The following is an 11,938-nucleotide window of genomic DNA, read 5'->3' as shown; positions in this document are numbered from 1 at the left end:
ATCCGAGGATTGCATCTCTCCCGAACGGACAAGCCGTCCGCTCGGCCGATAAGATAGCTGGGGGATGTAGTATCCATCTATCTCTTAACTTTATGTTGTCCGCTTGGCCTACTTACCTATCTGGACATGTCGTCCGTCTGTCTCGTTCAACTAATCTAAGGCCGATGTCTCTTTTCCTTCCTTAACTTCAACCTATCTTTGGTAGGGCCCTTTTCATCATCGTATCAGGCTTGATTCATTTTAGGTTCAACTAGATTGAGCTCAATTCCCTTATCAAATAAGTTGAACATCATAAAACTCGACTGACTCGACTTGACACGTAAAGTTGTTCTTTTTCCTGGTACCTGAAAATAGAAGTAATCATTATAAATCTCCTGATGATTACATCTCTATTAAGATAAAGTCGCTGATTTTAGAGAATACAACAAAAAATTTCTTGAAGAAATTAAGTCATCAGTTTTGCTTATCATCATCTATTTGTAATCATCAGTTTTACTCTAATTATATTAATTTGCTCTAACTATATTTATTTAAATTATTACAGTAATTATTTTAATCTTAGTTTAATTAATTTAATTTAATTAAAATTAATTCAACTAGTATTACTACCTAACATTTATAGTCCAAGGTGCTCTAATTATTCATAATGATCAATTTTACACTAAAAAAATACTGTTTTGGAACGAATTTCTAAAAAATTTTCATTGCACAAATTTTTGGAACGAATTCTACGATGAAAAAATTTTAGTCCCAAAATTCTCGTTACCAACTTGGCGACGAATAATATTTTTGTTATCAAATTCATCGCCAAGTTTGCAACAAAAATAATATTCGTCACAAATTACTACAAAATTAGGGATGAATTTGACAATAAAACTAACATCAAATTATAATTTTGTCACCAAATTTGTTGCAAATTCTACAACAAAAAAAAAATTCATCGCAAAATTGTCATAGACAACTCTGCGACAAAAATAACTCTTGGGATGAATAATATTTTTGTTGCAGAATTTGCAACAAATTTGACAATGAAAATAATAATATGAAAAAATTATGATATAAATTTATTTTCATCCCAGATTTACAACAAATTTGGCGATGAAAATAATAATAATAAAAATTATGACTACGACAAATTAAATTTCTTCCCAAATTTTGTCCCTGAATCTGGGACGAATTCACAAATTCATCACAGATTCTGAGATGAATCCACAAATTCTGGGATGGATCCACAGATTCATCCTAGATTCTAGGACGAATATGTGGATTTGTCCCAGAACATGGATGAATTTTGGGATGAAATTTAATTTGTCGCAAAATAAGTATGATTAATTATGATAATTTCACGACAAATTATTTTTGCCAAATTCATCCCTAAATCTCAAAAATTCCAGCAGAATCAATTTGTTTCTGCAATTTCCAATCCAATACATATAAACTTATGCACAACAAAATTAAATATCACATCATAAATATTCAACACACCCTAATTAATATTATCATATCCTATTTAACATATATACACATCTATTAATATTTGAAATCAATTTTACAATAATATAATTCCAGAGCTTTCAAAAAGTTTTACAAGAACTTTCTTTTTCAAGACTCCAAGAACCAATACTCCAAAAGGTAATACAAGTCCAACACCTCCTAAAAGTTATATAAGTTTTTTCAAAATAAACAATACATACATCAATCCATCTTCTTTTTCTATAAACTATCTTTCCATTCAAATCATCTTCTCCTGCATGAAAACAAACAAACAAACCAGATCAATAAAGGGCACTTGAATGCTGCCTCATCTAGTATATTTTTTGTGGATATAGAACTAATAATTCCATTGTCAATTGCTAAACCGGATCTAATATATCTTTTTACCTTAAAGTATAAAAAAAATTGTATTTGATTAAAGGAAAAATATTTGGGAGATCTATGATGCACTCCAATAAGGAAGTGGCATGTTTTTTTTGAAGCAATTACGTAAGCCGTTAATGAAAACAAATAATAGGACAATTTTCAAGTATCCATAAAGGACACTTGAATGCTGCCTCATCTAGTATATAGGAAGGGGTGGTAATGATGCTCATATGCTCAAAAGGATGCATAGATGTAGAATCCTTTACCTTTTAGATAATTTCCAAGACTCCATTAAACACACTTCAACATTGCCTCTTGTGTTCAGGAAGGGTGATAATAATGCTTGTATGCTCAAAAGGCTGCATAGATGTAGAGCATGCTCAAATATCTATTCAGCTTGTAGTTCTCACAACACAATTTGTGTTTTATTAATTTCACTACTAGTTTTCACATCTGTGTTTTAGTGTGGTGATGGTTATATATTAGGGATTAAGATTCATGATAGCCATGCAATTTACAGTACTATTATTATCTTGGTGGGTCTTTCATGTATATGATATTGAGTTAAATATCATTAATTATTCTCATAGAGATTTATGGTTATTGGCATTGAATATCAAATCACCAAAATGTTGATAATAGTAGACTTATTTCAATTTTGAAGCCCTTAATAATCCATGCCTTCTTATGTATGCACATTGAAAATCCTTTCTTAAATTTTTGTAACTAAAAAAAGCTAGCACAGGTATCAAGGGGTTTGTCTATTGGATGCAATAGATTTATTGCAGACACCTTTGAGGGATTTGTCAAAGTCTCTTATTCTTCCGATATGTGATGTTGTTAAAACCTCTATGGGGCAAGTTGCAGCTTGTGGAAAATTGGAGACTGGGGCTATCTGTAATGATTAAAAGGTAAAATTTGGACACTGCTTACCATTGATTGTAAAATCTACTTTGGTCTACTTAATGCACACATATTATTAGTTTCCATGTAGGTTAACTATCAGAATGCCTAATTGATGTTGCCATGCACACACATATTATTAGTTGAATCCTATAACCTTTTTTCTACTAAAGTTGTTTAACACCAAATATGACTATAATGTCTATAATAAGTAGAAAGTTAATTGAATTCAAATTTAATAAGTTGGAAAAATCTAACAAGCATCTTAGTAACGAACGTAGATATACCTAGCTAAAATAGGTGATGAAAAAAGAATATCTCCAAAACACACTAAGCTCACAAGAAAATGAGACCTGCACAAAAAAAACATTATGAACTCAACAATCAAATATAAGGGTAACAATAATTTATAACTATTCGTAATTCAATTGAAATATGTAACAAACATCATTAACATAAAGAAAACTATACTAAATATGAAGCAATTTGAAATTAACAGTAACCAATTTATTCTAAATTGAATGCAATGCTTTGCAGGTTCGAAGTCCATCATGTGCACATAAGTTTTTAGATTATTTATCATAGATAAAATAAGATGTAGGAATCAACAATGTTATAGTTTTGGATGGCGGCTTTAATGGCTAGCATGCTTCTAGCAACCCTGTTTGTCAATGCACTACTAATCCTTACACAAGTAATTGTTCTTAAGATGAAAGTAGGAATAATCCTGTTTGCCAATGCACTACAAACCCTACACCAGCAGCCCTCCTCACGACGCTCACCAGCAACCCTCCTCATGACGCCCAGCTTGACACAAGTAAATTCATATGCAAACTAAAACTCATTCGATGTCACAACTACAAAAAGCATAGGGCACATCTCAACACCAAACACAGACGGAAAAAATAAGGGAGAAACGTAAATAGATCCCAGAAGCACTACGAACTCAAGCACATGCGGCGGATCAAGAGAGCGATCCACTACCAGGGGTCGGACGCGGCCACCAGGGGCCGGACATGGCCACACCCGGCCAACAGGGGCGGACACGGCCAGCAGGAGCAAGTCAATGGCACCCATGACCGACCACTGTTGAGGAGGAGAAAAGAGAGAGGAGAGGGGGAGCTTACTCTTCATCGCCGTCGTCTTCTTCGTCGCCGTCGCCAGGGAGTGGAGATCGAAGAGAAGAAGCATGCGCGATTGAGGAGGCTGCGAGGGGAGAGTGAATTAGGGATCGGGTAGGAGACGAGTCGAACTCTTAAATATTTGAATTTGGTTTATTTATAATCGAGCCAAGCTCGAGCTTTATTTAATGAATATATTCATGTCTCACGAGCTTATTTGAGCTTTTAATGAGCTTAAACGAGCCTAATAAATATAAATTATAAATTTAAATATTCATTAAAAACTAAATTATATAGTTAGAGAAAATTATAATATTCTTATTAAAATTTATAATTTTATTCTAATAAATAAATTTAATATATTTGTCTATATGTTTCATAAGTAAAGTGTAAAATCTATAAATTTAATATCAAAACTATTATTTTTTATTTAAAAGTTGACTCATTAGCCTAACGAACATGTTCACGAGCTAACGAGCCAAAAATTATAAAGCTTGAGCTTGATTTGTTTATCTTAACGAGTCTCATTAAACGAGCTCAAGCGAGATTTTATCGAATCGAGCTTTGAATAGCTCATAAGCGGTTTGGTTTATTTACACCCCTAGGGTAGGTGGGGATATTAGGGATAAGTCACAAATTTTGGGGCGAAAAAAGAGTTCGTCCCAAATTTTGGGACGAAAACTGCATTCGTCGCAAATGAAAAAAATAAAAAAAATAAATTAATACATTAAAAATAGATCTATAAAATTCAGAATGACATGAAATAAATTTCTATATGTTCGTATTTTTCTCTTGATCATAGAAATATCCTCATCCATAATTTTAATTTAATATATTGAGTGTAGTGATCTTTTAACCTAATTCTTGTTAAAAAAAATCACCACACTCAAAATATTAGGTTCAAATTATAGATGAAGATATTTCTATGATCAGGAGAAAAATATGAACACATAGAAATTTGTTTTATAAAATTATAACATCCCTAGGTTCATATTTAGGGCTTCGGATTATTTTTTTTATTTTTGTAATTTTACAATTCTGGGATGAATCCAGGATTCATCCCAGATTCAAATAAAATAAATAAATAAATAAATTAGAAGGTCTAAATATGGACCTAGAGATATCAGAATTGTTGGTGCGGGAAGCATCCGATGATCGAATCTAGGTTTTGATTATGTCAAAGGATCCAAAATTAAGTTGTCTTGTGATCTAACAAATTTAAATGAGCTTGCAGGAAAGTCGTAATTGTTCTTAGGCAAAAGTCCTAGCTGCGGTTAGGCAAGTGGAAAACCCTAGGGAATGGTAACCCTAGGTCCTAAGGGGCGGTAACCCTAGGTGAGGAAAAGTCCTAGCTGCTGTTAGACAGGTGGAAAACCTAGTAACCCTAGGTCCTAAGGGGTGGTAACCCAAGGCGGAAAGTCTTAGACGGTCGAAAGCTTCAAGCAAAAATCCTAGAGACGGGGGACTCTAGGTTTAAATCTTAGTGTCACGAACCGAGTGGAAGTCTGGATGGGTCGTGGAGTGGACGACCAACATGAAGACCGGAAGCTTCGGACACTGAGCAAAAGTCCAGTTGGTCTGGAGGATCAATCTGGCAATAGGTAAACTCTCCTGAGAGGAGTAGGTGAGGATGTGTTCCCCGGTGAGGGAACAGTAAGCATCGGTTCTGTTAGTAATTAGCTCTAAGAGTTAATCATGAGATGATTAGGCTTTTTGGATTAATCATTGAGTTAGACTCGAATGAACCCACTCATTGGATTAAGTGTAATTCGAATTAGACTCATTGAGTTAGACTCAAATAAATCCAATTGTTGGATTGAGTCGAATTGCATGGGAATCAATGGGTTAGACTCATTGGGTGAACTTGAGTTCACCAAGGAAGTTTAATGGTCAAAATTCAACCATTGGATTGAATGGTTGATTTTGAGTCACTGGATTAGAAGATGAAAGGGTGGAGACTCTTGGTATTCTATGGGATGACTATAAATATCATTTGGATGATATTTTTCATAACATTTTCATCACTTGATAAGGTGAAAGGTCTCTTTTGCTTCTTCTTCTTCCTCCTTCCCATCTTGGGCGAAACACACTTGTAGGTTGCTAGTACAACCTTGTGTGTTCTTCTCCATCTTGTTGAGTTTGTGAGACAAACGAAGGCAAGCCTTTTCGTGTGGATACCGTAGAGTTGCAAACGCTTGATGGTGCTGTGATTCGAGCTGTCGGGAGATCGTGAGCACGCTTCAAAGGTATAATCCTATCATGTAGCGTAGTATAGTTTTTAGAAATTGTTTCTTCCCTTCGCATGGATCTGCTGGATAAGATGATCTAGTAATTTTTCCGCTGTGTTTCTGCGTCTTTAGCGCGCTAGATCCCAACAGTGGTATCAGAGCCACTTGCGAAGGGCTATGCTAAGTTAGAATTTTTATATATGATATAGAAATTACTTGATAGGGTTTACTATGATTTGCAAAAATTTTTGAGTCTCGGCCAAACAAGGTTTCGGCCAAGAGAGTAAATCTCGGCCAGACTATGAGTCTTGGCTAGATTTTGTGTCTCGGCCAAATCCTAAGCCTTGACCGAAATGGGTGTTTTGTTGGGAACAAATCATAGTTGGTGTGTGACCAACAAGGTCTCGGTCAGGGGTGTTTTGTTGGGAACAAAACATAGTTGGTGTGTGACCAACAAGGTCTCGTCTAGATATGTTTTGTTTAGAACAAAACGTAGTTGGTATTGTGGGTAGTAGGGTCTCGGGTAAAATAGTAACTCATACAATGAGTATGCAAAATAAATTTTGCTTCGGGGGCACTGCCCCCTGAAACCCCCGCAAGGGGCGCTGCCCCCTTGACACCCGCATGCTAACCGGCTAACGGGACCGCCATGGCATTGCGGCTCATAATTTATTTGTTGAAATCATAGTAAATTTATGTCATAAGAATATTATGAATATGTATGACATGGTGCATGGTTATGGCCCTTTGACCCCAATGTGATTGGGTGTGTGTAATGTTGTAATTCATAATACGGTCTGCGTGGCGTGCCTTCATCACTTTTATTCTTGTTGTAATTAGATTACACTCGAATGTAACTCAAGTTTCTTTAGATTTTGTAATGTACAAAATTAGAAAGAGTTAGTCTTCTGGAAGACGGGTGAAAAGGAAGGAAGGACAACAACACACAACAACCAAGGAAGCGCTTGGAAAAGTGGCTTAGACCTAGGTTGACTTATCGCTCCTCGTTGGCTTGAGAAGATCGTAGTTTATGGGGGTCATAACCATGTCATGTTTAAACTTGTGTATATGTTGATATATGCCATGATATGCCATAATGTATGTGATGCATGTGTAGCTATCGTAATTAGGTCATTTACATATGCCTACCAAAGTTTGGTACTCACTACTACCTCGATCATCTGTAGTCAGGTTTGCCAAAGCAAAGTGACTTGTTTTATCTTGGTAGAGTGCAACTGGACAATTGTGATGTCCGACTATTGACCTTTGGATATGACTTAATTAAGTTACCTCAATTGGATTGAGAACTTAAATGCATATCCCATAAGATGTAAATCATATTATACTAGTCTTGGGCGGTTAGCCAAAGCTAACTTAAGATGAATTATAATATGTATTTCATAAGATGGGAAAACGAACAAACAGTGTTGTTCATCTAAGGATACAAGAGTTACATAGGATGTAATTGGTGAACGTTGTCTACCTAATTTATACAAGTCTTGGGCGATTAGCCAAAGCTAACTCAAGATGAGGTATAATGTGGATCTTGTCTCACTAGAATGTCTTTGCTTTTGAGCTTAGAGCTAGTAGTGACTTGCTTCTATCAAGCTTTAGAATTCAGTGGGAGAATCATTTAATTAAATGCCTAATTAAATGATTTGAGTATGATACTTCTCTGCATTTTATTATTGTAGATCATCATGTTGTCTAGTAAGTAGAAGACACTATCTCTGCCATCTATCCTTGATAAGAATAATCTCAATGGAGCTAATTTCTAGACTGGTATAGAAACATAAGAATAGTTCTCAAGAGAGAAAGAAAATGATACGTCCTAGAGCAGTCTATTCCTGAAGTGCCCCCTGCTACTGCCACTAGAGCTGATAGGAATGCTTACAAGAAGCATCAAGATGATGCATTAGATGTATCATGCCTTATGCTCGCCACCATGAACTCTGAGCTTCAGAAGCAACATGAGAACATGGATGCTTATGATATGGTTGGACACCTTAGAAAAGTATATCAAGGACAAGCAAGGCATGAGAAATTTAAGATCTCTAAAGCACTGTTTCAATGCAGAATGCAAGAAGGAAGTCCCGTAGGGCCATATGTGCTCAAAATGATCGGGAATACGGAGAATCTACAAAGGTTGAGATTTCCACTAGGCCAATAATTGGCCATTGGTCTTATCTTGCAGTTGTTGCTTGACAGTTATAGTCAGTTTGTCATGAACTACAATATGAATGAAATTGATAAACCACTGCCTGAGATGTTAAGCATGTTGAGAACTGCTGAAATCAACTTTAAGAAGGCAAAGCCTAGTTCCATTCTGATGGTATCTAAGGGCAAAGACAAGTGGAAGCCTAAAAGTAAGGGTAAGACCCAAGCCAAAGGCAAGGGCAAGGCTCATGCACTGAAACCCAAAGGAGGGGTTACTAAGGAAGGAACCTGCTTCCACTGCGATGAGACCAGACACTAGAAGAGGAACTGCAAAGGGTACCTAGAGGAAATGAAATGGAAGAGAAGTGAGACTTCTGCCTCAGGTATATATATTATAGAAGTCAATCTATCTATTTCTTCTTCATGGGTATTAGATACCGGATGTGCATCTCACATTTGTACTAATGTACAGGCGCTAAGAAATAGTAGATTATTGACAAAGGGCGAAGTGGACCTACGAGTAGGCAATGATGCAAGAGTTGCCGCCATCGCTGTAGGAACATACTCCTTATCTTTGCCCACTGGGCTTGTTTTAGAACTTGAAGAGTGTTGTTATGTGCCTGCTTTAACCAAAAATATAATCTCTGTTTCTTGTTTAGATAAGAAGGGGTTCTCATTTATAATAAAGGACAAATGTTGTTCTATTTATTTAAATGACATGTTTTATTGTAGTGCACCTCTGATAAATGGACTCTATGTTCTAGACTTTGAAAACCCAATCTATAATATAATACCAAGTGGTTCAAATCTAATGATCTGAACCAAACATATCTCTGGCATTGTCGCTTAGGTCACATAAATGAGAGTCGCATATCCCAACTCCATAAGGATGGACTTTTGGACTCCTTTGATTTTGAATCATATGAGGTATGCGAATCTTGTCTTCGAGGCAAGATGACAAAGACTCCATTTAGTGGACATGGCGAAAGGGCCAATGATCTGTTAGAACTCATACATACTGATGTATGTGGCCCTTTTAGAATAGCTGCTAGAAGAGGCTATCATTACTTCATTACCTTCACTGATGATTTCAATAGATGCGACTATGTGTATCTGATGAGACACAAGTCAGAATCCTTTGAAAAGTTCAAAGAATTCAAGAATGAAGTACAAAACTAACTTGGTAAGAGGATTAAGATGATTCGATCAGATCGAGGTGGGGAATACCTTAGCCAAGAGTTTCATGACCATCTCATTGAATATGAGATCATATCTCAACTCACTCCACCTGGAACGCCATAATGGAATGTTGTATCAGAAAGGAGGAACCGTACTATATTAGATATGGTACGATCGATGATGAGTCATACAAATCTTCCTACTTCCTTCTAGGGACATGCTCTAGAGATAGCCGCTTTCACACTTAACCGAGTTCCATCCAAAGTCGTCATAAAGACACCATATACGATATGGACAGGGAAGAGTCCCAATATGTCTTTTATGAATATTTGGGGATGTGAGGCTTACGTTCAATGACAAGTCTCTGATAAACTAGGACCCAAATCAGATAAGTGCTACTTTGTTGGATATCCCAAGGAAACAAAGGGATATTACTTCTATAATCCCACACATGGTAAGATGTTTGTTGCCAAGACTGGTGTATTTCTAGAAAGGGATTTTATTTCTAGAAAAACTAGTGGGAGTGAAGTCGATCTTGAAGAAGTTTAAGATACTAGCACTAACACCTTGATGAAAATTGAACAGGTACCATAAGATGTTGTGGATCAGAAGTGTGTTGCACCACAAGAGGTTGTGGAACAACAACCTGTTCAAGTAGCACATGCTCTACGCAGATCTGATAGGATTCATCGTCAACCTGAGAGATATTCTTTTCTCTTGTCTAACCACGGTGATGTAGAGCTTATTGGTCTTAATGAGCCTACATCTTATCAAGAAGTTGTACAGGGCTCAGATTCTCAGAAATTGCTAGAGGTCATGAGGTCTGAAATGGAATCCATGTACACTAACCAAGTATGGACTTTGGTTGATTCACCTGAAGGGATCAAACCCATTGAGTGTAAGTGGGTCTTCAAGGTGAAGACTAACATGGATAGAAATATGCATACCTATAAAGGTAGATTGATAGCTAAAGGATTCAAGCAGATTCATAGTATAGACTATGATGAAACCTTGTCACCAGTTGCGATGCTCAAGTCCATTCGGATCATGCTTGCTATTGCTGCTTACTACGATTATGAGATCTGGCAGATAGATATCAAAATCACATTTCTTAACAGAAATATACTCTAGGATGTGTACATGACACAACCTGAGGGTTTTGTAGATCCAGAGCATGCTGGAAAGGTTTGTAAGTTGCAAAGATTCATTTATGGATTAAAGTAAGCTTCTAGAAGCTGGAATCTTCGATTCGATGATGTGATCAAAATGTTTGGTTTCATTAAGAATGAAGATGAACCTTGTATCTACAAGAAGGTTAGTGGGAGCACAGTCATCTTTCTCATATTGTATGTAGATGATATACTTCTCATTGGAAATGATATCCCTACTCTTCAGTCAGTGAAGACTTGACTTGGGAATTGTTTTTCAATGAAAGACTTAGGTGAGGCAGCCTATATTTTAGGTGTTAAGATCTATAGAATTATATCTAAAAGATTGCTTGGCCTAAGCCAGAGTACGTATATTGACAAGGTGCTTAAACGTTTTGCTATGGAGAATTCCAAGAAGGGATTCCTGCCTATGTCACATGGTGTGAGTCTTTCGAAGACTCAATGTCCTTCTTCTAAGGTAGAATGGGGTCACATGGATCAGATTCCTTATGCATCTGCTATAGTGTCTATCATGTATGTCATGCTTTGTATTCGCCCAGATGTCTCGTATGTGTTGAGCATGACGAGCAGATATCAGTCAGATCCAAGTGAAGGTCACTGGACAGCAGTCAAGAATATTCTTAAGTACTTGAGAATGACTCAAGATCATTTCTTGATCTTTGGAGGCAATGAAGAGCTTGTTGTAAAGGGTTACAGCTATTGCTGTAAAGGGTTACAGTGGTGCAAGCTTCCAAATTGACAAAGACGATTATAGATCGCAGTTAGGGCATGTATTGTACTTAAATGGTGGTCTTGGGTATTAGATACTACAACGATTTGAGGGATCATCGATATATGAGATATGATGATATGCAGAGTCCCGACCGATACTAACATTGTGGATCCTTTGACCAAGACTTTGACATAGGGAAAGCATGATGGTTACACTAGGTCAATGGGTATTAGATACCTCAGTGATTAGCACTAGTGCTAGTGGGAGATTGTTAGTATTAGCCCTAGTACCAATTATGAGATGATTGTAAAGGGATCATTTTGTATCATATATCACTATTAATTAAGAGGCAAAGGTTATGATTATTATATTTATTGCAGTTCAGTGCCGATTGAATAAATATAATAATGTCCTTGGGTAGTAGGTTCTTATCTACAATAATCAATTGGTTGAATTGATAGGGAGACCTTGTAGAGAACACTACTCTTAACTATTCCTAGTCTAGCATTAATATACAAGGACAATATTAATGCATTGAGACTAGCATGTAGGTCAATGGATGACTTGATCTCACAAGTCATGGATATGAGATATTAGGTTGACACATGG

At 36.4% G+C, this 11,938-nt stretch overlaps 1 protein-coding gene across 1 annotated transcript; it reads right to left on the bottom strand.

Moving 5' to 3' along the window:
• Positions 1–1,504: 1,504 nt before the first annotated feature.
• Positions 1,505–8,818, bottom strand: LOC122043541. The gene is made up of 5 exons (XM_042604169.1): positions 8,788–8,818; positions 3,891–4,017; positions 3,051–3,116; positions 2,127–2,219; positions 1,505–1,747 (listed from the first exon to the last, which is right to left on the bottom strand). Exons 1-5 carry the CDS (start codon positions 8,816–8,818, stop codon positions 1,738–1,740), a joined length of 327 nt encoding a protein of 108 aa, XP_042460103.1. The 3' UTR covers positions 1,505–1,737.
• Positions 8,819–11,938: the final 3,120 nt, after the last annotated feature.

The sequence above is a fragment of the Zingiber officinale genome, chromosome 2A (assembly GCF_018446385.1).
Source record: "Zingiber officinale cultivar Zhangliang chromosome 2A, Zo_v1.1, whole genome shotgun sequence".
Lineage (NCBI taxonomy): Eukaryota > Viridiplantae > Streptophyta > Magnoliopsida > Zingiberales > Zingiberaceae > Zingiber > Zingiber officinale.
This window is presented reverse-complemented; position numbering and strand designations above follow the sequence as displayed.

Coding starts and splice junctions, on each gene's coding strand:
- LOC122043541 (XM_042604169.1), bottom strand. CDS start 8,818: ATGGCGGCAACTCTTGCATCATTGCCTACTC. Junction 4,018..8,787: donor TCTTGCATCATTGCCTACTC/GTAGGTCCACTT, acceptor CAAATATTTAAG/AGTTCGACTCGTCTCCTACC. Junction 2,220..3,050: donor TCATCACCTATTTTAGCTAG/GTATATCTACGT, acceptor ACATCTATGCAG/CCTTTTGAGCATACAAGCAT.